This window comes from Choristoneura fumiferana, chromosome 28, assembly GCF_025370935.1.
Source record: "Choristoneura fumiferana chromosome 28, NRCan_CFum_1, whole genome shotgun sequence".
NCBI classification, from domain to species: Eukaryota; Metazoa; Arthropoda; class Insecta; order Lepidoptera; family Tortricidae; genus Choristoneura; species Choristoneura fumiferana.
This window is the reverse complement of record NC_133499.1, coordinates 8,692,725-8,717,418: the sequence shown is the minus strand read 5'-3', so window position 1 is coordinate 8,717,418 and position 24,694 is coordinate 8,692,725. Positions and strand designations below refer to the sequence as shown.

At 37.4% G+C, this 24,694-nt stretch overlaps 1 protein-coding gene across 1 annotated transcript; it reads right to left on the bottom strand.

Annotated features, from left to right (window-relative positions):
- Positions 1-976: 976 nt before the first annotated feature.
- LOC141443792 (26S proteasome non-ATPase regulatory subunit 13-like) lies at positions 977-3,071 on the bottom strand. Its single transcript, XM_074109157.1, has 4 exons — positions 2,925-3,071; positions 2,728-2,841; positions 2,412-2,547; positions 977-1,158 (listed from the first exon to the last, which is right to left on the bottom strand). The coding sequence occupies exons 1-4, from the start codon at positions 3,038-3,040 to the stop codon at positions 1,006-1,008; spliced, it is 519 nt and encodes a 172-aa protein (XP_073965258.1). The 5' UTR covers positions 3,041-3,071; the 3' UTR covers positions 977-1,005.
- Between the last annotated feature and the right edge of the window lie 21,623 nt (positions 3,072-24,694).

Here is a 24,694-nt window from a genome sequence, read left to right as displayed (position 1 = left end):
ATTTGAGTGAATAACACGATGTTTGTTTTCGGGTCTTGGATGTTTAATAAGTATTTAAGTATGTATTTATCTATATAAGTATGTTTATCCGTTGCCTAGTATCCATAGTACAAGCTTTGCTAAACTAAACTAATTTGGCTTTGGGACTAGGTCAATTGGTGTCAAGTGTCCCATGATATTTATTTATTTATATCAAAATATTTAGTTTCTGCACTTTGTCAATTACTGTCTTTGTAAAAAATAATAAAACACAACAAAAACTTACTCTTTCGTAACGAATTTTTTCTGACACGACTGACCCCATTAACGCCGGCAGAAGTGTTGCCATAATGGATTAGAACTTACTATTAGGGACTAGGGAATATCTTTTAACTACTTTTGGGAAGTAGAAATACAGTAACAAAGGCCAAAAACTAGCCAAAAATTACTTAATAATATCAATTTTTTTAAACCATTTTTGTATTGATATATATCATAAAACACATTTGATATATATCAGCTATATATCCATTGATATAAATCCTCGAACCCTGTGTTACGCTGACTGCCAATTATGATTTTACTGGTGTTTATAGGTAGAACTACGAGAATTTAAGTGAATCATTACACAGCTACATGAAGAACTGATTGCATGAAAGGATAATGAATGAACTGAATAAGTGAATGTCAAAATCCCGCTGTCATTACATGACATGTTCTTGACCTCAACTCTGTGGCACTATCTATATTATAAACGCGAAAGTTTGTGTGTTTGTTAGTTCTTCACGGTAAAAACAGCTGGACGGGCACATTAACTGCTTTTTATACCTATATTCTCAAAGGATGCCAAAATTCCAACCGCTAGAATAAGACGCATGAAATTTGGCATGATCGTCCAGCCATTTTAGTGTTAAGTGGCAAACACACACACACACACCTATACTCACAACATACATAAACTTTTGTATTTATAATATTACTAGGACTTGTATTAAATTTAGCCCGAATAAAAAAATCTTCCTTTAATTACCTGTAGTATTCTGAAGCGAGCTTGTAAAATCTTCCATGCACTGGTGTGATGCCATCAGCATCCTCCAGGGAACCTTCCAGCTGCTCTATGATCTTCTCCGTCGCGTCTAGATCGTTCAGCTGCTCTAGATAGATCTCGCCTTGGAGCACCTGGAATAGAATGCCACTAGGTATTTAAAGAGACACCGTAACAACTTGATTCTTTATGTATTTCGCTGTGATTTCAACCTACCAGAAACACTGAAGAGTTTAAATATATGGACAGGATAGAAACAAAAAGTTGTTTCTAGGAAATTACATATTGTAAGGTATAGGTACTTTGGCCCGGAAAGATTATTTTGGCCCTTGGGATTAACATGTTCGGCCACAGTGACACGTCTGTTTATTTTATGTTTATATGTGGTTTTGATATGGGCCAAAGTAACCCTCCAGTGGGTCAAAGTACCTGACCTTATGGTAAGGTTTGTATAACAATATTCCAAAAAATATTATTGAATAGGGTGTTGCCTGCGGCTTCACCCCTGTTGTAATTTTTCCAAAATTTCTTCCATAATAACCTCCTGACAAGCCATTTCCGAGTTTTGCACTTAGCAACACATTTTATGATTCATGTTTATTTATAAAATAATACTTAGATAGATGAAACGGATACAAAATTCAAATTAACAAAAAGACATTCATATTTAAGAAATATTATAAAATTAATGCTTGTTACTTTCAGAGATAATTCCAATCCACATTGGTGATCCCTTACTTAAACTAGTGAATCTGTGCTAAAAATGCAGGTTGTTTTAAATACTTGTGAATTGTGATATTGTAAGTTATTAAATAACATAGTAATTTGTTTAAAAAAAATATATATCTCATTAAGTTTCTAGCTGGATTCTTTCCAGCAGTGGTATTTCCTAATCGGTGGTATATTTCTAATGACTGAAAATATATTATTATTATTATTTATAATGAATGCACAGGCAGCTTATAGCTGATGTGTGCATATCATTGTTCACTTGTGTAATTGTCTTCAAAGTACTTATCAAGTCTGTTTTTAAAAGTATTCACTGAAGGTGCACTGAACACTGTCTCGGGCAAACTGTTTCATGACGCGGTTGCCCAGGAAATGGCGCATGGGGTTGCTTGTACTTAGAGTGCGTATCAGTTTCAGAGAGTGATCTCGCAGCCTCTCATTCATGCTCCGTGTAAATATGTCACTTAGTTCCGGACTATAGGTTCAGGGTTATATAGTCTAAATTGCACAAAGATTTTTTTAATTTGACTTTGAGTATAATAAAGTTACACATGGGACAACTATTATTAAGTGACAGGGTATGTCCATGTAATGCAAACTCTTCAAACAACTCGTCTTTTTTGTGATCCGCTTTCAACTTGTAAACAACCATCTTTACCTTGCACAGAGTCAGGGCCTCATCGTTCATCTTGACCTTAGTCTCGACCTTCTCAAGGAAGGCGACAGCATCCTTCTTGTTGTCGAACTGTTTTACAATGTGACTCACTATCTCGACCAGCGAGAGGGGATTGATCCTGAAATTAATATATTAAATTATGATTATGCGGCAGCAATAGCAGGCAAAGACCTGTTTATAGTATTACAGAGTCCGATATCAAAGGAAAACTTCAGTTAAAGGTCCCACTAAAATTTCTCCGTTTTCCACGATTTATCAAAGCTAAACAGTATGACGAGTGACTTGCATTTCGACTTACTTGTTGTCGAAAGTAGTCAGAAAGTTGTTGTACAGTTGAATAAGACTGTCGCCAGTTTGCAGAGAGGGATGGTTGACAAACTCCAACAGTTTTAAGGTAAGTTGGTGCCATAATCTGCAAAAAACAAAGGGGTAAGGTTATGGTTGTTTATAACAAAAAAATAGTTAGTTATGAGTGGAATCAGTGGTCGTACTCACTTTTTATTATAAAGCTCTTCTAATTTAGCCCAGTCGGCAGCCACTTCGGGCTCTGAAGCTTGTTTTTTCGAAAGAAAATCGCTCACGTCGATAACAGCAAACTTGACGGCGGCCATTTTTCAAAATTGTAACGTCATTGCAAATGAAGTTTGCTGCGGATGCCTGACGGCTGGCTGACAGAATAAAAGCTGTTGCACACCAGCTGATAAAGAAATAAGAAATCGCGATTAAAATTATATATAAATTTATCTATATATTACACTTATATATATATATTAATTATTTTAAATAACTAATTTCATAAGTTAGCCTCTGCGTGATTATTCTTAGATTAGAAATACACTCGGCTGTCAATTTTGTCAGTTTCTAAGTTTTCAGACAAATGTTTTCAATGAGGGCTATCGTTTTTTGTCTCACTAGATGGCGCACTGTTGCGTGAGGTTTTTAAGTGTGTCTTTCAAAGTATAACAGACTTCACGGGCGTGAAAGCAAAGTTTAGATTAAAATCATATTTAATACACCTTAAAACCGTACCATAATAATATCGAGCATGCCAGTGTTCCATAGTCCCCGTTTTGTTCGGAAAAAAGGGAGGACAAAGGTTTCCGAAACACAAAACTGTCTCAAAACTCAGACATTCATTGCCCCGGAACGCATATTTGCCATAATTAATTCCAGATATTGCAAAATATTCACAAAATTATTCTAATTATAAATAAACCCGCGTAGCTCACCCAAAAACTATGAGATTTGTCATTTCGGAGACCTCACGCTACACTAGCGCCTCTAGTGGCGAATTCATACGCGATAGCCCTCATTCGATGGTCTGTACTGCCTTTACAATGGCCACAGATAATAACAAACAACCAGTCTGAAGTTAGCCACGAACAAGGCCATCTGTGATGCACTAGCAAAACTTTGGCAGCCTAGTTTAAGGCTACTCGCCACTAGATGACGCAACTAGTCTACCAGAATCCAGAATCTAACTAGAAAATATAAAAATAGACTTTTTAATAAGGAAATCAGTTTTATAGCTACTTGCGTAGATCTAGGAAATGAAAAGCACTGAACAGCGGAAGTCATCAGTTTGTTGTCCAGTGATTCACCGATAGAATGTTATGACTAGAAATAGTAAGACCGTACGACAGCATACGGTCTTATAATTTCTAGTTCATAAACATTCAACTAGACTCTATGAACTCAGGGTGCACAATACCGTCTTTACCACAAGGGCACACGGGGGCCGTGCACAGGACCCCCAGCTTAGGGGCCCCGCGAAACTCTTTTTTTTCAATTTTAAACTGACAAAGTTATACGTATCTTAATCACACTTACCTAAGTACATACATGATCTGATGTGTGTGTAGTAAATAATCCGAAAGGGCCCCAAGTTCTTGTGTGCCCCAGGCCCCCGCATGGTCTAAGACGGCCCCTCTGAGTGCGCTAAGTAGACGACACGAAAGTGGAAAAAATCATGATACTCTCTTGCTCACATTTGTCTCAAACGAGCGAGAGGGCAGTATGATTTTAGTTTCTACTTCCGGTTGTCGGTTACAGGTAGTGCCACCAGAGTGAGGTCACGCTTCACGCACAGAAGAACACGTCATGTAATGACAGCGGAATTTTGACATCCACTCAATCATTTCATTTATTCTCCTTTTTAACCGACTTCAAAAAAAGGAGGAGGTTCTATGTTATGTTCCAATGTTTGTTTTTTTTTTTTATGTATGTTCGCCGATTGCTCAGTCAATTGTTGACCGATTTTCAAAATTCTTTTTTATTCAAAGAAGTACTCTTCTGAGGTGGTCCCATTGTCACCAAATCTACATCTGATGATGGGATCCTAGGGAAATCGAGGGCAAACCTCAAATTTTGTAAGCACACCTATGGCGATTTTGGCATTTTTAGCATTAAGATAAGCATTTACACTCAGAAAGTATCATTTGGATACCTAGATAAGCGACTAAGAAGGAGCTTTAAGTTAATGATTTTTTTGAACTGATCTGATGCTGAAGCCGGAAGGTAGGCAACGGAACTCTGTTGTAAAACAACGGAACTAAGCCGTGTTTGGGCTTAATAGAATCGTTGTGAGTAGTACTTTGGCTACGAATAACTAAAAAGTGAGAAATAAAGAAAAATTTTAACAAAAAAGTAAAACCGACTCCAAAAAAATAAAAAATAACAAAAAAATGGAACCGACTACAAAAAACCCATTGAAAAATATCATACGTAGCTCGAAGTCGGTGACTCAGCACGAGCAGCAGGAGGGATTGAAACCCATAGTATGTAGGTGAGGTAGACGACTATTGTTCCATTCCTTGCTGGCTCGTGCTGAGGCACCGACTTCGAGCCAGTAGGTGCCTACCTAGAAAAATATTTCAAGGGTTTTGTAGTCGGTTCTATTTTTTGTTATTTTATTTTTTTGGAGTCGGTTTTACTTTTTTGTTAAAAAAATTCTTTATTTGCAATCTGTTCTTGTAGCTGTGTGTGTGTAATCATTCTAATATACTCGTAGATCTTGTTTCAACCATATGGCTAGTATTCGATCGAACACCCTTTAGATCGATCGCAACCCCATTTTTAACAAAATCAAATATCACCAATTTCCTTTTAAAAAGTTGCGAAACGAAAAAAAAACCCTTTTGCCATAGGGTGCCAACAAAGGGTGCCTTTTGTGTTAAATGCACCTGGTTGTGCCATTGATTAGATGTATTGAATATTTTTTTTGATAAAAAATGCGAATTCGATGCGTTTTTTTGCGATTTTTGTCAATTGTCGAACTTTTTTGGAACGTTTTTCGCTGTTGAAAATGTCGTTGGCGAATTTGTACGTGTCGTGCTAAGATGGGGTTGACTGGTTGTGGAACACATTGTCTGTTTGTCATATGCCGTATATCTGTCGGCGGCCGATCGTAAAATCCACCCGATTACGAAAGTCCTCGGCATATCGGGAAAAGGCGCCATTTCATGATATGCCTAATAGTTGGCCAGGCATATCACGATGTGCCTGAGAAAGAATACGGCAGATCAATTAGAGCAACGCATTCGTCGATATTCCTAGCTCTATACCAGGCACATCGTGATATGCTGAAAAAGAAAAAATTTCGAGTCTTGTCGAGGTACGACGAGCGAAGCGAGGAGTGGTTAGTTTGAATTGTGACCACAACACACGAGCCGAGCGAGCGAAGCGAGCGTGCCGTGGCAGCGGCCGGCGAAGTGCCAGAACCGATATGGCGGCGTTTCATGATATGCCCAGGAATTTCATGATCTGCCTAAACGTCACTAGGCGGCGGATGTCCCTTAGCCAATTCATGAAATGGCGCCATTTCACGATATGCCTAGGAATTTCGTGATCTGGCAGATTTTACGATCGGCCGCCGACATATCTTGTACTGTACTTGTAATTCGCAAAAGTTTTACTTGTAAGCTGTAAGTACCAAATTAGAAGTTCAAAAACAAATCATTTCTTAAAAATGAGCGATTTAACCCTAAACTTGGCAGCGTGTATCTAATAAGATACATAATTTAAGATCATCTTTTTGTATTTTTTTATAACAAGCTTTAAAATTTTGTTTGTTTGGGTCAAATCTTGTAAGCTAAATTCGACCCACTTCCAGTGGTCCGATTGACTTAAAAGCTGGCATACTTATGTAAATCTGGTGACAATACAATAATCTGGTAGTCCGGCCAGGATCGTCTCCGCAGGACGGAACTCTTCAACGGTTCAAATGTAGTTTGGGTGACAATGCAAGTACAGTCAACAAAAAGTACAGTCAGCAAAAAAAAGCTTGTATTAAAAATGTAATTTTGAACAAAAACTGATATATATTAAGTTATTTTTGCTAGCTCTACAAGAATCCACGAAGCTTGATTTGAGTAGTATACTTGTCTCAACTTGCCAAGTTTATGATTAATAATAATAATAAAGTTTTATTTACAGGCATTCGGTACAGAGTATATTATCAAATGAAATAAAAAAATTAACACACAAAGTTACAATAGCAAATAAAAAATATAAGGTTGTACAACAATAATAATAATGATGATTTAGTCTTCTTAGCTACTTCCGGTTTTCGTTTTGGTGGGCGGAAAGCCAGTACTTATCTAAAAATATCCTATTCTTTCTATTAGGGTTCCTTTTTAATAGGGTTTCGGTACAGTTGAGTTCATAAACTTATGAGCAAAATTATGATCGAAAATATCTGAACAAGACTCGAAAGTCAGTCAAAATATCTTTATTCAATTTAGGCTATATAACAAGCACTTATGAAAGTAAAAAAAAAATCTATCACCGGTTCGAAAAACCTCTGTTGAGAAGAATCCGGCAATAAACTCAACGAGGTATATTTTTTTAAGCAGATTTACAATATTATTAAATGATATGTAGGTATACATCACAAGTATTTAACACAACTTTATTTTTAACACAGTAGGTTCGCTATTTGAAGTGATCGCTAATGCGGATCGGAATTATTTCCAAATATCCCTGTCCATGATATAATCATTAACTTTATAATGCGACTTAGATATTAATGTAGAATAGAATAGAATAGAATAGAAATGACTTTATTCATCCACAACACAGAATGGCATAACAAGATTTAAAAATATACATATAATTACCATATATATATTATTATTATAAATGTCTTCTTGACAATAGATCTGATTCTGACTCTATTTTTAACGGCGTAGAAGCTTGTTCAGATAATTTTGATCAAATTGTTGTTCACAAGTTTATGGCCTCGACTGTAGCTTAAATGGAAAAATGGAACCTTTATAGGATACTTTGTTGTTCGTGTGTCAATACCCTTTTTACCCGACTACGGCAAAGCCAAAAGGAGGGGTAATGATTTTAGCACTATATATAGGTATGTTTGTATTTACGTCATTCCACCGTAGCGTCTAGACAACTCAAATTAGGTACGCATTAGGAATTGTAAACAAAATAAAACACAAATATATATTTTTAAGCATTTATTTAATATTTTTTGTTGATTTTTGTCTTAACCTACGGCTTTTATATTTTTTAACGCTGTATTTAACGTTTTGTCTATAGCTGCCTTGTAGTCAGGGGGCTACTACAAAAGTAAAAAAACGCAGTTCGTGTCGTTACCTATCTCTCACTCTCGTGTCAAATAAAATAAGCATCAGTGTTAAAATAAACATCAATAAATAAATAAATATCATGGGACCCTTGACACCTAATTGACCTAGTCCCAAACTAAGCAAAGCTTGTACTATGAATACTAGGCCACGGATAAAAATACTTATATAGATAAATACATACTTAAATACATATTAAACATCCAAGATCCGAGAACAAACATTCGTATTGTTCGTACAAATATCTGCCCCAGCCGGGAATCGAACCCGAGACCTCAAGCTTCGTAGTCAGATTTACAGTTTTTAAACATATTTTTTTCATACATAAGCAACAAACACATCATTATCCTATATCTTCATCTTCTCCATCTTCTGTCTTCTCTTCTCTTCTCCGTAGCCAGGCCACCGCTAAGGAAAGTTAGCAGGCTGCACAGTCGCCAAAAGGTGTAATACATTACTATACAACCTACTACCTCACCCCGCAGTGGCTATCTCGAAGCATCTTCTTACTCGCTCTAGCACAGCGATGACTCCAACTTTACCTAACCTAATCCTAAGAAATAAGCAAAATTTATGAATGGCGATTATTTTTCCCTAGCTACGACTTCAACTTAACCTAACCTAGTCCTAAGCGATGGGCAAAATTTATGATTATGAATGACGATTACCTTGCATTAGCAATGACTCCAACTTAATCTAACGTAATTCTAAGACATGGGCAAACTTTATTTGAATGACAACTATCTTGCACTTGCGACGACTTTAACTTAACCTAACCTAGGTAACCTAACTAAACAGAGATGGGCAAAATTTACTCGAATGAAGGCTACCTTGAACGAGCGATGACATCAACTTAACCTAACCTAGTTCTAAGACATGGGCAAAATTTATTCGAATGAAGACTAACGAATAACATTACCCAAATTATTCTTGAATGACGAATACAATTATCGAAGGAATATTTATTCGAAGGAATAATTATGTGTAAACTTTTTATCATACAAAAATAAAGAAACGAACACAATTTACAAACGTTGAGATACATTTACAAAGGCAAACTTACCCTTTAAAGGATCTCTACAATTCTAAATTTGAGTATATGAAAGGAGCATTCAGTTAGATCAATTTATGATATGCGTGTCTTTTGTTTACTTGTATGGATTTGTTTTAATTTAATTTGTTATTTTATTTGATCGTTGTAGTTTTGATGAATGAATATTAATGTAAAGATAAATACAACGTTACGTTTGTTTCATGCATTTATCTGAATACAAAATGATCAGTTTTCGACTAACGATTGAATTATTCGCGAATAATTCTGATAAAACCTTATTCAAATAATGCCCATCTCTGGTCTTTAGTACACAATATATGTATTTATAGTCTAGACTACGTATATAGTCATAAAATTAATTCGACATATTTTACAGGTCATTAAGCATGACTTAACATCCTTGTAGAAGTTTTTGAGCATTGGAGAATGTAAAACAATTGTCAAATAATAACAAACATGTAAGTATACGAGTGGAACACAAATTATCTCTTAAATATGCAATTTAAACTAACACAAAACTGGAAAATAAAAGAATATTAAATAAAATATCGCCTCGTTCCCCGTACATAACCTTCTTACGTAACCAGCTCTGGAAGGGGCAAAATATTAATTCATCAAAGAGATTCTTGTAATGTGATTGGTCACTTTTACTGTTGTTGAGTTTTGAACGCAACCTTATTAGATTTTTATGTTGGCTACTCTGTTTTCCTTATGTCATGTCTTGCTTTTTCTGTTGTTCTGTTCGAAACAATACACGATTTTTCTTTCTAAGTTTAGATACTTTTATTTACAATATATTTCAACCTAAATATCAACAACTGTCAATTTAAGATCCGGAAAATTAGGTACGACGACGAGCGAGACGAGTGTTAGGTGCAATTGCGACAACAACGCGCGAGTCGAGCGAGCGAATTTATTAAGGAAATTATTTGGTCCCTACCAGTGCTGGTTATGTAAGGGGAACAAAGGAAAATCATCAATGCCAGTAGAAAAATAAGTACGAGCGAATATTTACCTTTTATATTATCTTTACAGGAAAATGAATTTTATAACGGGCTCTCTATGCTTGCCGTGTATCTGTCTAATTGACAATTTAGAACGTCCATTATCTTTCTTTTTTTAGATATTTTTTTCCCACAGCTAGGTTTTTCAAAGATTGAGATATGATTGAACAGTTCGGACTTGACACTGCGCTAGATCGGGAGTTGTGGAGATCTTTGCCCACTGCTGGGCAAAATCAAAAATAAATTTTACTTACGATGCAGGCAAAGGATCTACAGGCTACTGTTCAATTTGTGCTCTTAACGCCATCTAGTGCATAAAAACTACATTTAAAGCCAGACCTTAGAATATACAGGGGTTCCAGAAATCGATGCCGAGCTCAAATCTTATGATAGTCACATTGTAACAGTTATCAAAAAAATAACAAAAAACGTAGACGTTTAAAAAAAAATACAAATATAAAAAAAATATGCGTTATTTTAAACTGGCTTAACAGAAGGAGACTCCTCAATTCGACTGCGTTTTTTACAAGCTTTAATTTAGTCAAATCTTGCCAGTTAAATTCGACCAACTTCCAGTAGTTGGATTGACTTGAAATTTGAAAGAAAGAAAGAAAGAAAGAGAACTCTTCAACGGTTAATGGTATCGACTTTAAATTTGGTATGCAAATGTAGTTTGGGTGACAATACAAGTATAGTCAACAAAAAGTATAGTCAGCAAAAGAAAGCTTGTATTAAAAATGAAATTTTTACCAAAATCTTACAATGTATTACCTCAGAACTTTTTTTCTAGTTGAACCGATTATTCAATTCTTTTTTTATTGCAAACTTTTGTTATTTATTTGGTCCTATTTAAATTGTTCAAGATCTGACCAGTAAGCCATTGTAACTTAGATTAGAGAAGAGTGAGAAAAAAACTATGACGAGCAAGCAGAATAGAAGCCTCATAGATAGTAAGTACTTAGGTGAGGTAGAAGACTATAGGTCCACTCCTGCTGGCTCGTGCTGAGGCACCGACTTCAGACTGGTACAAAATTATTTTCACGGTTTTTTGAAGTCGGTTAAATTTTTTCATAACATTTTTCTTTGCTTTATATTTTTACCTGCTTTTACTTTTAATAATAATTCTGATAATTAATTGAACTATAGTCTAGTTACTAGACTTCACTTTTCGGCTTAACGTCGACTTTTGGGACACCCTGTAGAATAAAACGGAAAATAATACATTATTGCACATGAAATCCAAGCAATCAATAAACTAACTAAAACTAAAAACAAAAACTAAAACTAAAAACGAAGATAACGACGACTTCCCGCCAAAACTGCTGCCTCGTATACCAAGCTTGTGTGGGCAACAGCACCGAGGACTATACAGCCCGACAGGCGACTACGCTATGACTATAATAATCAGTTACAGTCAAACTGTCAGTTATAGTCAACTTTGTCAATTAAAGTCAACTGGCAGCTGTCAATAGTGTCATTAAGTGACTATAAGATAAAAACTTTGGCACATGCCATCCAGTATAAATTAATCTACGATTGCATGTACCAATTGAGGTTGCTATACACATAAAAGGTTTCGCTATCACTAGCAATAGCACTCGTTCGGCTTAACCGGATTAGTTTAAGTGTGGAAAAGTCGAACTTGTTCATCGAACATATATTCGACTTTGCCGCCCGGCTGTGCCGACTTATGTCCGCTTATGTCTATAGCAACGTTTATATTTTATCTTACGGTAATTATAGTCAACAGCACAAGGCACATGTTATAGTCACTTTTTTGTGATTATAGTCATCGTTCAATTGGTTGTATGACTATATAGTTAAGGTGTTGGAAATAATGTACGATTGTCATAGGTCAGTTTATAGTCAGCATCAAAGCTTTTTTTAACTGATTAGCAACTGTTACGTCATCATTAAGCCGTTCCCTTCAGCTACATAGATCAAATATTTCAAATTAATATCATCCATTCATCAGTGCTCGGAACAGGTACAACTCTCGAATATAAGTTAATGTCGTTATAGTCAGTTATAGTCCTTCGCCGGACTATATAGTCGCTCGGTTGTGCCCAACGACAGTGCGCACAAGTTCGGATCTACGGGTTTCAGTTAAGTGGGCCACGGCGTTTGCTAGAAAGGGTCGACTATAATGACTATAGGAAAATACTATAAATAGATATGTCGGTGCAAAGGTGCGAGGAAACCGGGAGCCAACTTAGATAGTTCAGTATGAGTAACTCTAAAACTACAAGACATGGAAAGTTGAAACATAAAGTCTTAAGCTACTTTAAATCAGGGTCTGATTATTTATTCTAAATTAAAGTCTTTTAAGTTAAATTAATAAAGACATATTTCTTTTTGAGGACGCCATTTTGATATATTAGATATTGTATACTTATGTCACTCTGACAGTTTTGGCAAATATAATACTGTTCATAGTTTTGTAAATATTATAGTCATTATAGTCGAGCGACACAAAACAAAAACAACATAATGTTCAAAAATTATAATTTGTAACCTCCCTTTTGGAGTACGTTAAAAAGGAAAGTAAATTTTAAAAAGGGAATTAAAGTTTTAGAAGGCGCGATCTTTAATAAATTCAGAGATCTGTATAGTTAACTGAAAAATAAAAAAATATATAAAAATATACAAAAAAATAATTACAACAACCAACATGTTTTCTATGCATCTAGTCGTTAAGTCACCGAAATATTTGCAAACTTGATCAACTAATTGTCTAACATAAGCATTCACTTATAAGGAGCGTTCTAGCGAAGGTTATTACATGTAAAAGCACACAAAGTAAACAACAGGGCTACTACGACACTCGAAACTCGAAGTTCGTATCGTACCGTCTCTCTCGCTCTCGTACTAAATACTATAAGTGTCAGAGGGACGTTTTGCCGAGCGTTCCAGCGAGAATCCAAGCAAAACAAGGGTAGTATTTGCTTCAAGCTTTTTGCCGAGCATCTCATCTGTCCGACATCATCAGGAATAAAATAGTACATTGTGTCTTAAGGGCGGTAAATAAGGAATTACGAACGAGAGACTATTAGAAGCCCGAAGTCGAAGACTGAGGGCTTTAGTGAGTCGATGTTCGTAATTCTAGTACCGCCCGTGCGACATACAATGTTTTTCATCACATTTGCGAGTATTTTTTTTATTTCTAGAAGAAAAAATACAATTGTTCCAATTATTGGCGATACTTTAGGCTGCGCTATTGGCAGCTCTGCCCTCCTCCTCCCGCAGCATGCGCCTGACGTGCGTGTGCATGTGGTCCTGCTGCTGCGCCATACGCGCGCAGCACCATCAGTACGGGCACAGTGCGGGCTTCATGACAAGAAAATTTGTACGCGCAATGACTCATTTACCGACCACGGGCTTCATGGCAAGCACATTAAGGTCGAGGGTTTTATTTGGGGGGTTGCAACCAAGGTAGCCTGCATGTTACGACACTGTTTACGAGCAAGTGTGATGAAAATAAAATTACGAACATTTACAAGAGCGTTCCCGAGAATGATCGTGCAAATGTTCGTAGCAATGTTTGGCTCTACGCTTGCCTCTGTTCGACAAATGTAACCCTACAATACATACAGTTCCCGATCAGGCACAACCAACATATTTACGAATTATGCTAAGAATGAGGTAGGCAGCGACATCTGTGATACATTTCAGAATACAAACCACACTGGGCTACTACATAGTTCGGTACAGTGCCGCTAGTTTTTTTTATTTTTTATTTTTATTCGACTGGATGGCAAACGAGCAAGTGGGTCTCCTGATGGTAAGAGATCACCACCGCCCATAAACATCTGCAACACCAGGGGTATTGCAGATGCGTTGCCAACCTAGAGGCCTAAGATGGGATGCCTCAAGTGCCGGTAATTTCACCGGCTGTCTTACTCTCCACGCCGAAACAACAGTGCAAGCACTGCTGCTTCACGGCAGGATTAGCGAGCAAGATGGTGGTAGCAATCCGGGCGGACCTTGCACAAGGCCCTACCACCTGCAACGTTAGTTAGCTAGCGTTAGTTAGCGTTTTAATGCTACGGCCAGAGTAATCCCTTTGATTAATTATACCTGTTATAATTCATCAAAGAGTAATCCAATCAAATATTATACAAATTTTGTTTTCGTCAACTTACGGATGTTGATAAAAAAAATAATTACTAGATGAAGCAGTTTGAAAATAATAATATAGTGTCTGAGAGACTGTGCATTATCAAGTAAGTTTGGTTACTCATAATTGTCATTTTGTAAGTGTTATTTGTTTCTGCTGTTAATATTGTTATTGTAATTTTTATATTATAATTGTTATTAGTGGATAGTATAGTAGTTTATTAAGTAACCTGGTTTCTCGGTCTATTGGTTCGCTGTAATACCGTGTAAACAAATTGAATAATTGAATAATAAATCAATAGGTGAGTGTCATTTTATAATACTGCGTTATTTACATAGATTTTTCAAACGTTCCCGATTCGGTACTCCATGCATTGACGTTCTTATTGCGAATACTAAATAAGTGAAGAATGTGTGCACTTATGAGAGTATTTATGTCATAAGCAAGAGGATATTTGTTTTGGTCGCAGTTTGTTTGTTTATTTTATACTCTTTATTGTAACAAAAAGGTTACATAAATAAAAGTTGTGTTAAGTACAAAGGCGGAATTATCCCTGCAGGGATCTCTGCCAGTCAACCTTTGAGTGGTAGAGGAGCAATCCAAAAAACAACGATCACAAATAGAGCAAAACATTTGAATAAATATAAATGCACATGTAAACCAAAAATACCTAACTATATACAATAAATATATAAAAAATAATATATCTATAACTAAATATAAAATAAAATACATAAATACACAAATTTACATACAATACATAAATAATACAAGTATAAAGGATAATTACTTTACGCAGTTCATTACATTTTTTAATTTTTTTTGGACGATGTTGATGAAAGTCCCACAAAATAATGCATGTAGTTCCTTAACGGGAACAGAATGAAATAAAAACTTCATCATCATCATCATCCCAGCCTATATACGTCCCACTGCTGGCACAGGCCTCCTCTCAGAACAAGAGGGCTTGGGCCATAGTTCCCACGCGGGCCCAGTGCGGATTGGGAACTTCGCACGCACCATTGAATCGCTTCGCTGGTTTGTGCAGGTTTCCTCACGATGTTTCCTTCACCGCAAAGCTCGTGGTAAATTTCAATGTAATTCCGCACATGAATTTCGAAAAACTCAGAGGTGCGGAGCCGGGGTTTGAACCCACGACCCTCTGCTTGAGAGGCGATAAGTCAAACCATTAGGCCACCACGGCTTAAAAACTTATTTCAATAAAATTGTTACTATATTTTTTTTTCTGGAAGTAAACCCCAATTTTTATAACATATTTTTTTTGCAAAAACAAAAAGTCCTGCATTGTAGAGTTAATTGTAAAGTTTATTCGAATGTTTGTAGCGTGCGTGACAGGAAACGTCAATGAGGGCTATCGCGTATGAATTTGCCGCTAGAGGCGCTAGTGTAGCGTGAGGTCTCCGAAACGTCAAATCTCATAGTTTTTGGTGAGCTACGCGGGTTTATTTATAATTAGAATAATTTTGTGAATATTTTGCAATATCTGAAATTAATTATGGCAAATATGCGTTCCGCGGCAATTAAGAGCGCGCAATTTTGTCCCAACTCGTCACTGGCGCGATCTCGTCAGCGGCCGTGTTTCGCCGCACACTACAACGTTTGCTGTGTGCGTACGATGCGAGCGTTGCCGAAACATTAAACACATCTTGAATCGTTGTACATTTTCCGTCGTAGTAAAATTAAGAAAAAAGGTCTGTGTTTTGAACAGTTTTGTCTTTCGGAAACCTTTGTCCTCCCTTTTTTCCGAACAAAACAGGGACTATGCAACACTGTGGCATGCTCGATATTACATGGTACGGTTTTAAGGTGTATTAAATATGATTTTAATCTAAACATTTTTTCACGCCCGTAATAACAGACTTTCAAAACGATACTTAAAAAACCTCACGCAACAGTGCGCCATCTAGTGAGACAAAAAACGATGGCCCTCATTGGGCTCCAGGATGGCGTATATTCTACTATTTCATTTGTATGAAAAACAGAAAATCTAAAGCTTTGTTATTTTTAAAAGTCGCTGAACTAATGTCGTACAGTTTGACGGGTACGATCTATAGCGAAAATACAAACTGAGACATGGATGCACAGGAAAACCAGAAAAAGAGACCAGCATTGGTGTAGGGCCAGGATTGCTGAGGACCTAGGTTCGATTCCCAGCGCTGGTCTCTTTTTCTGGTTTTTCTGTGCATCCGTCTCAGTTCGTATTTTCGATATGGTTTTTTTTTTATAAAACGAGGGGGCAAACGAGCAGACGGTCACCTGAGAGAGCGATCACCGTCGCCCATGGACACCCGCAACACGAGGGGAATCACAGGTGCGTTGCCGACCCTTTAAGGAATTGATAGGCTCGTTTTTTAAAGATCCCTAAGTTGTAACGCTCCGGGAATGTTGCCGCTGTAAGCTGTTTTTTTTTTGTTTTCCGGGGTTGTTCAACATATCTAAAGCCAAGACGACTTGCAAAAAAATCGTGTTAGTTGCATTACATTGCGGCGCCGTAAAGCCAACGAGTTTGTAGTGGTCAACCGAGCGCCGCAATGTAATGCAACTTGCACGATTTTTCTTGCAAGTCCAAACTCGACTTAGGGTCTCCCCAATCCACGCGGAATCGGCTACAGCCGATCAAAAACTAGACTTGGGGAAAAGCGTTACATTTTGGTATCAGTGACTGACGATCCCGTTCCAAAAAAGTCACAGTGAAAAGTCACCGTGACTTTGTCACGCCTGTTACTCGTGTCACTGTGCCCTTAGTGTAAGTTTTCGGTTACAAAATACGTCAAAAGTAAAATCTTAATTTGTATGGAAACACGGACAGCGCCTCTAGCGGAAAGTTTGCGTAACAACTTTTGTGAGTGTAGGTTTGCTACGTAAACTATTTCGTCCGCGTATCGTAACGAAAACGGGTGACGACGCCGCACCGTGGACATGTGGCGGCTACGTATCGACGATCGTACGCTCGATTTACGTCTTCGAATAGCAAACGAATGTTTTGTGAAAACGCCACTAGAGGCGCTGTATGATACTTGTGACACGTCACGGTCCTGTAGTGAACGTTTTTCTTGTCACTGTTATTTCAACGTGACTATGTCACGCATGTTACTCATATCGCCATATGATATTGTCGCGGTGCTATTATAACCGTGCTTTTGTCACACCGTTATCACACAAGTAATTGACAAGATGTCATATTTCTAAGACTATAATTTGATTCGTTCTCTGTATTCTGTTTGGAAAGAGAAAAACGCTGATATTTTTAAAATTTCGCTACAACTATTAATTAATTTATTACATTTTTTTTAAGATGTGCTTATTCTAAAAGGGCATAACTCCAAAACTAGCACACAATAGATCCATTACTTTTGTCTAGTCTCTTAAAAAAAAGATCACGTAAATCTGACGTAGACGTTGCACAGAGACGTTGTCAAAATTATGACAGCTCCTTTTTCTGGTGAAAAAGGCAAAGGAAACATATCCATTCTGTGGTAGTGTTGGCAAATTCAGACGTATTTTTTTTTGTATTTTTTAAAATATGGAGCAATCAATTATAATAAATATTTTGCCATGTTCAGGAGGCAAAACTCATTCGATTCCTGCAGTAATTTACAGGTGTTAAAAAAATGAAATCTTGTCAATTGATTCAAAATAACCTTCACACTTTTACAGGCTTAGGACTGCCACAGCACTCTACAGCGTCGTGATTTGAGTAACAGAGACTGCGCTAGGCGCTACGAACAGTAGGAACGTATGTGATTTTGTAACGTTGTTCTTTTGTGAAAAGTCACAGTGACATTTGACGGCGAGTCACGGTGATATTAAATATATTGACTCGGATAACTCACGTCTTAAATCGAGTTTAGCTCGACATGTTTCGGGCTAATCCGTAATCCGTTTGTCACCGTGACGTTATTTATCCCCCGTGTCTACAAAAAACTTAAAAGAGCACGCAATAAGAGCAAAAAGACGTCGATCGGCTCGGCCGACGCCTTTTTCGCTGTTATTGGGTGGACTGGACATACTATGTGGGGAGGCCCTAAGTCGGTTCTTTAGGTTATTGACCCACTGGATTCCCACCAATGCGATTAGGCGATTCTGCACGTCCATCTGTTTAAATGAATCTGCACCCTTCGTGCTTTCTTCGACCCTGGACAGTAGCTGATGATGTCATCTCTGCACCTGGAATTGAGAAACAAAGCTGGTTATAAATGAATTCAATTACGAAATGAGAAATCTTTTTAAATAAGTTTCTGGTACATCATTTTTAATACAAGCTTTTTTTGCTGGCTGTATTTTTGGCGACTTTACTTGCATTGTCACCCAAACTACATTTGCATACCTAATTTCAAGTCAATCCAACTACTGGAAGTTGGTCGAATTTAGCTTGCAAGATTTGATTACAGACAGACAGACAAAGGGACAGGTGAAACTATATAAAAGCTTGTAAAAAACATAGTTCCGTTTCCAAAGATCCGTTACTCATAGATCGTACAATAGGGATTGTCTGCAAAAAAACTACAATAGATCATTGGGATGTTTTAAAAAAATGCCAAAAGCAAGCTGGGCTCTCGCACAATGGGTTCCGTGCCATTCCCGTACAACGCAATTAGTATTGGGGTGTACCCTAATGGTTTTAAAAGACCTATCCAACGATACCCCACACTATAGGGTTGGATGAAGAAAAAAAATTACCCCAATTTACGTCTATGGGAGGTACCATAATTTTTTTTTTTTTCAATTTTTAGCTTTACCATTTTGACGGCATAGTTTACTTATATATCCGTGCAAAATTACAGCTTTCTAGCATTGATAGTCTCTGAGCAAAGCCGCGGACGGACAGACAGACAGACAGACAGACATGGCGAAACTATAAGGGTTCCGTTTTTGCCATTTTGGCTCCGGAACCCTAAAAAAATACAAACATTGGAACATAGAACCTCCTCCTTTTTGAAGTCGGTTAAAAAATAGTCAATATTCATCAATTAATGCAAGATGAAACTAACTACATGGCTGAAACAACTAAGCTATGATGACACGGAGTTATTACTGTACCGAGCTAAATATTAACTGTACCTAATTTGTGGCATATCACACACACACACACACACACACACACACACATCACCGTTATTTAGCGTATTAAATTAAGAATATAAGTAATTTTTATATCGTAATATTTCCTGTGCAGACTTACGTAATACCTAGTTATGAAGGAGCGCGGTGTCCTAACACAGGTTCACTCACCTAAAAGGAAGTCCCTACCACTAAAGGAAATTTAAGACTAGTTAATATGGGAAATAAGCAATTTTTATTTTTTTTTCTATATGGAACCCCAAAAACGAAGTCTCAATGGAATCGGCGTATCACTTTATACGCTTTAAAAAATAGGGGGTTGAAGCAAACATCCTGCTGCTAATTCTTTCCTTTATCGCAGTTTTTTTAGGTAAAAAATGTATAAAAGACATGGGAAGTTAAATATACGTTTTTTCTAGCTGTATATGCGTTGATGGAGTGGTATTTGAATTACCTAACACTAAAATTTTAATCTTTAACCCTCGTCGCAAAAAGAGGGGTGTCATAAGGACCGCTATGTGTGTCTGTGTGTTTGTATGCGTTCCCCCGACACCGACGACGCTTAGATAAAAAAAAAATTACTAGGTACTTGTACTAAATTAACTTAGGCTAATTTTGCGGGAAATCAGCATAGTCCCCGCGGGATAGGGAAACGAATGAGGGCTATCGCGTATGAATTCGCCACTAGAGGCGCTAGTGTCAAATCTCATAGTTTTTGGGTGAGCTACGCGGGTTTATTTATATTACTGGCACTTGAGGTATCCCATCTTAGGCCTCTAGGTTGGCAACGCATCTGCAATCCCCCTGGTGTTGCAGTGTCTATGGGCGGTGGTGATCTCTTACCATCAGGAGACCCACTTCCTCGTTTGCCGTCCAGTCGAATAAAAAAAAACCTGCATTGCACACGGACTTAACACGCAATTTTTTTTTTAAAAAAGCTTTGATAATCGAGACACCGACAGGTGTGAAGCGGGAGCGTTCTAAAAGAGCGAATACGCAAAAAACGCGTAAACGCACCGTGAGAATAAGAACAGATGGTATTGCGCGTTTTATGGTGCCAAAAACACATTAAACAAGCCAAGTGTGAGCCGGGCACGAAGGGCGTTAAAAGTCGACAAACTTCACGTGTGTCGAAAATACAAACTGAGATATGGATGCACAGACAAACCAGAAAAAGAGACCAGCGCTGGGAATCGAACCCAGGTCCTCAGCAATCCGTGCTGCGTGCTATAACCCCTACACCACCGCTGGACAGGAATCTAGACACGAATTTTTCCTATGCATACATATCTCAGGTTGCTTATGCAGCAGCACTAGCGACATCTATGTTCCGCTCTCATCGAGAGACGTCACACTCTTCGGAACCAACCGCTCACACAGACAAGAGATGTCGCTACTAAGCAATCAAATTATGATTGTTTTTTTTTGAAGTCTTTTTGTATTTTTTTATATTTCAACTCCAAATTTGTTACTTTTACGGGTATTCCGTGAAACCATATCGAAAATACAAACTGAGATATGGATGCACAGAAAAACCAGAAAAAGAGACCAGCGCTGGGAATCGAACCCAGGTCCTCAGCAATCCGTGCTGCGTGCTATAACCCCTACAGCCACCGCTGGACAGGAGACACGAATTTTTCCTATGCTATATTTTTCACGTGTGGTCGATTCCTGACTCGTTTTATAACCCCCGACGCAAAAAGAGGGGTGTTATAAGTTTGACCGCTATCTGTGTCTGTCTGTGGCACTGTAGCTCTTAAGCGGGTGGATCGATTCGAATGCGGTTTTCAGGGTTCCGTAGCCGAAATGGCAAAAACGGAACCCTTATAGTTTCTTAGGGTCTTTCTCTAGAATTTGCTCAGGGACTATGCTAGAAAGCTGTAATTTTACATGAATATATATGAAAAGTATGCCCAACAAAATGGTACAATAAAAAAACATTTTTTTTATTAGGATACTTACCATAGACGTAAAGTGGGGAATGATTTTTTTTTCTCATCCAAGCCCTATAGTGTGGGGTATGGTTTGATAGGTCTTTTAAAACCATTACGGGGGTTGCTAAGACGTTTTTTGATTCAGTGATCTGTTTGCGAATATTTAACTTTAAAGTGCAAATTTTTTCATTAAAATTATGTACTGCTGTGTTAAATTCGAGCGGCGTAACCCCCCCCCTCTAAAATCTATAACCGGTGGGAGGAAAAATTGAAAAAAATTCAGGATGGTAAGTAAGTTAATTCAAACTTACAAGGAAAACTATAAGCGGTTAAGTTTTCTTCAGAATTATTTCAGTAAGTTTTAAGAAAGTAAATAGCAGCCAAGGTATTAGAAACCCACGATCCTCTGCTTGTACAATATACCTAAACTTGGAATATTCCGTACAACATATCAAATCACTTAATTTCTTAGAAAAATATTACTAAAGTTTTTCGTAATGACTACGGAACCCTCTTTCGGGCGTGTCCGACACGCTCTTGGCCTTTTGGATTAACCTTAAAAATATTTTTGGTGCGTCTGTGTTTTTCATTTATTAAATCACACCTTGTTGATATATTTTTATATTATCAATATTATTTTGTAGGTTGGTTAGTTTATAACAAAAACTGTTCTACGTCTAAGATCATTTGAACTCTAAAAATAGTTATGTTTTGACTCCAGCCTCATTGTCCGACGTAGCCAGGTGTCTCGGGCTCGTCTAGACAGGGGGGCGCGTGGGTAGGGGGTAGGGGGGGGTCTAGACAGCTGATCGAGTTGCTAACTTATACTTGAGGAAAGTTTTTTTAGGTTGGAAGCGACGTTATGCCCTTTTTACTATCAAACGTTGTTTATTCTTGTGTTCTTGTCTGTCAATCGTTCAAAGAGTGGAAGGGATCCCTATATGGGTAGCTTTTGCCCATGGCTTCGCTCACGCAGAATTGAAAAAAAAAGTAAGAAAAAAAAAGTAAGTTTCTAAGGATTTATAATTCTGAAGCAATCTTAGCCGTTATAGTAGATCCTTGTAAATTTGATTATACTTAGGTTACTACCATTCTGAATTTTTATTAAAATTTCCACCCAACAGTTTACATTTTAGAGGGACGCTAGATTTTAATGAAAATTTGCACTTTAAAGTTGAATATTTCGCAAACGGGTCACCGGATCGAAAAATCGTTTTGGAAACTCCCCAATGGTTTTAAAATACCTATCCAGCGATATCCCACACTATAGGGTAAGACGAGAACAAAAACACCCCAGCAATAGGTAATTTTGTATGGAGAAGTGGGCCCAATGTGCCGATGAGTATATATAGCAGATAAAAGCTTGTAAAAAGGGTTTTCCATTAAAATTGCCTAAACCGAAAAATTTTTTAGGTCACCCCTGGCTGTCCTAGACACTTGAAATTTAGTATGAAGGTAGCTCATATGTAAATCTATCATCACTAATCTAATCATCACTATGTAAATCTAAAAACCGGCCCAAGAGCGTGTCGAATACGCCTAAAAATAGGGTACCGTAGCTATTACGAAAAAAAATAAGAAATATTTTTCTAAGGATTTCGTATTTTATACGGAATCTTCCAAGTTTAGGTATATTTTATACCTTAAGCTGCTATTCACTCTTAAACTATTAATAATTCTCAAGCAAACTTAGCCGTTATAGTTTTTCCATGAAAGTTTGATATTGATATACTTCCTACCATACTGAATTTTTTTCAAATTTTCCACCCACCGGTTTAGATTTTAGAGGGGGGGGGGACGCTCGATTTAATGAAAATTTGCACTTTAAAGTTGAATATACAAATTCGCAAAAATCTGAACTGAAACTGAATCGAAAAATCGTCTTAGCAAACCCCTAATGGTTTTAAGAGACCTATCCAACGATACTCCACACTATAGGATTGGATGAGAAAAAAAATCTCCCCCCCCCGCTCGCTTTACGTCTATAATTCTAAAAATTTTTTTTTAAATTTTTTTGTACCACTTTGTTGGTGGCATAGTTTACATTATATATACGTGCAAAATAACAGCTTTTTAGCATCGTCAGTCCCTGAGCAATGCCGCGGACGGACGGACAGATAGACAGACAGACAGACATGGCGGAAACTATAATGGTTCCTTTTTTACCATTTTGGCTCCGGAACCCTAAAAACACAGACACAACCTGATTTTAAAACATAGCGTAAACACTTTAAACCTATTAATACGGTTACCTTAGCTTTAATCCAAGAGAGAATTTTTCTCCAGATGAAAGTCACTGGCGGAAGAAGCAGATGACCCCTAAACAAAAGAAAATAAAATGTTTTTAAAGTCTTGTTATTGCAATCGTTTAACTTTACTTTCGTATATCTAGACACGCGGTAGTGTATCAAGCCAAGCTCAACCTAACAGAACTGGAGGGCAGCACCGTGTGTAATTTACCCGAACCATTTGGATCCACTTTTGACCCCCTCATAACCCAAAAACTATTTGAAGAAAGAAAGAAATAAATAGTACATTGTGTCTTAAGGGCGGTAAGTGAGGAATTACGAACGAGATTCTATTAGAAGCCCGAAGTCGAAGACTGAGGCTTTAATGAATCGATAGTTCGTAATTCTTAGTGCCGCCCGTGCGACATACAATGTTTTTCATCACATTTGTGAGTAAAATTGTATATTTGTAAAAGAGAAACCAATATTTTTTCAAAAATGATTTTCATGATTGTTTTTAATGTAACGTCAATGAAAACCATGATTTAATGATCGGAACTTCCCACGGGAATTTTTAAAAATTCGGCTGCTGGATCTAATTGATTTACGTGTGCGAAGCAGGGGGTAAACACTAGTGTCAAATATTTATTCACAATACAGTCTTTAGTCAAAATACCATACACGGGACTTATCACGCTATTTTTACACGAGTAATATTTACCTCGACGTTTCGGCAACGTTACAGTTGCCGTGGTCACGAGTAGACTGAAGTGTGGGGTATGGGGTATTTTGACTATGAGTGAGAATCACGAAAGTTTAAAACGTTACAATACAGTCTTTAACGGCGAAAAAACTGAAAAGCAGATATTAATAAACGCTTTTTTTTAATTAACCTTAATCTAGGACTTAGATTCTAGGCACTAGTTTGAAGTCGGTGCCTCAGCAGGTATGTACACAGCAGGTAAAGTCACCAGCATTAATATCTGCCACAGCGGAGCGTGCAAAAATATCTGACACGTCCTTCCCGCCCTAGGAATAGAGTCGTATCAGATATTTATGCACGCTTGTGTCAGATATTGGTGCTGGTGACTGTACGGAACCCTTCGTGCGCGAGTCCGACTCACACGCCGGTTTTTAAGGACAAAAGCCAATTGTTATTTTTTGTTACTTCTAAGTCTGTTTTATACACTCAGTTGATATACTAAATTGCTTGTCCAGTGATAACAAAGTAGATAAGCTATTTAGC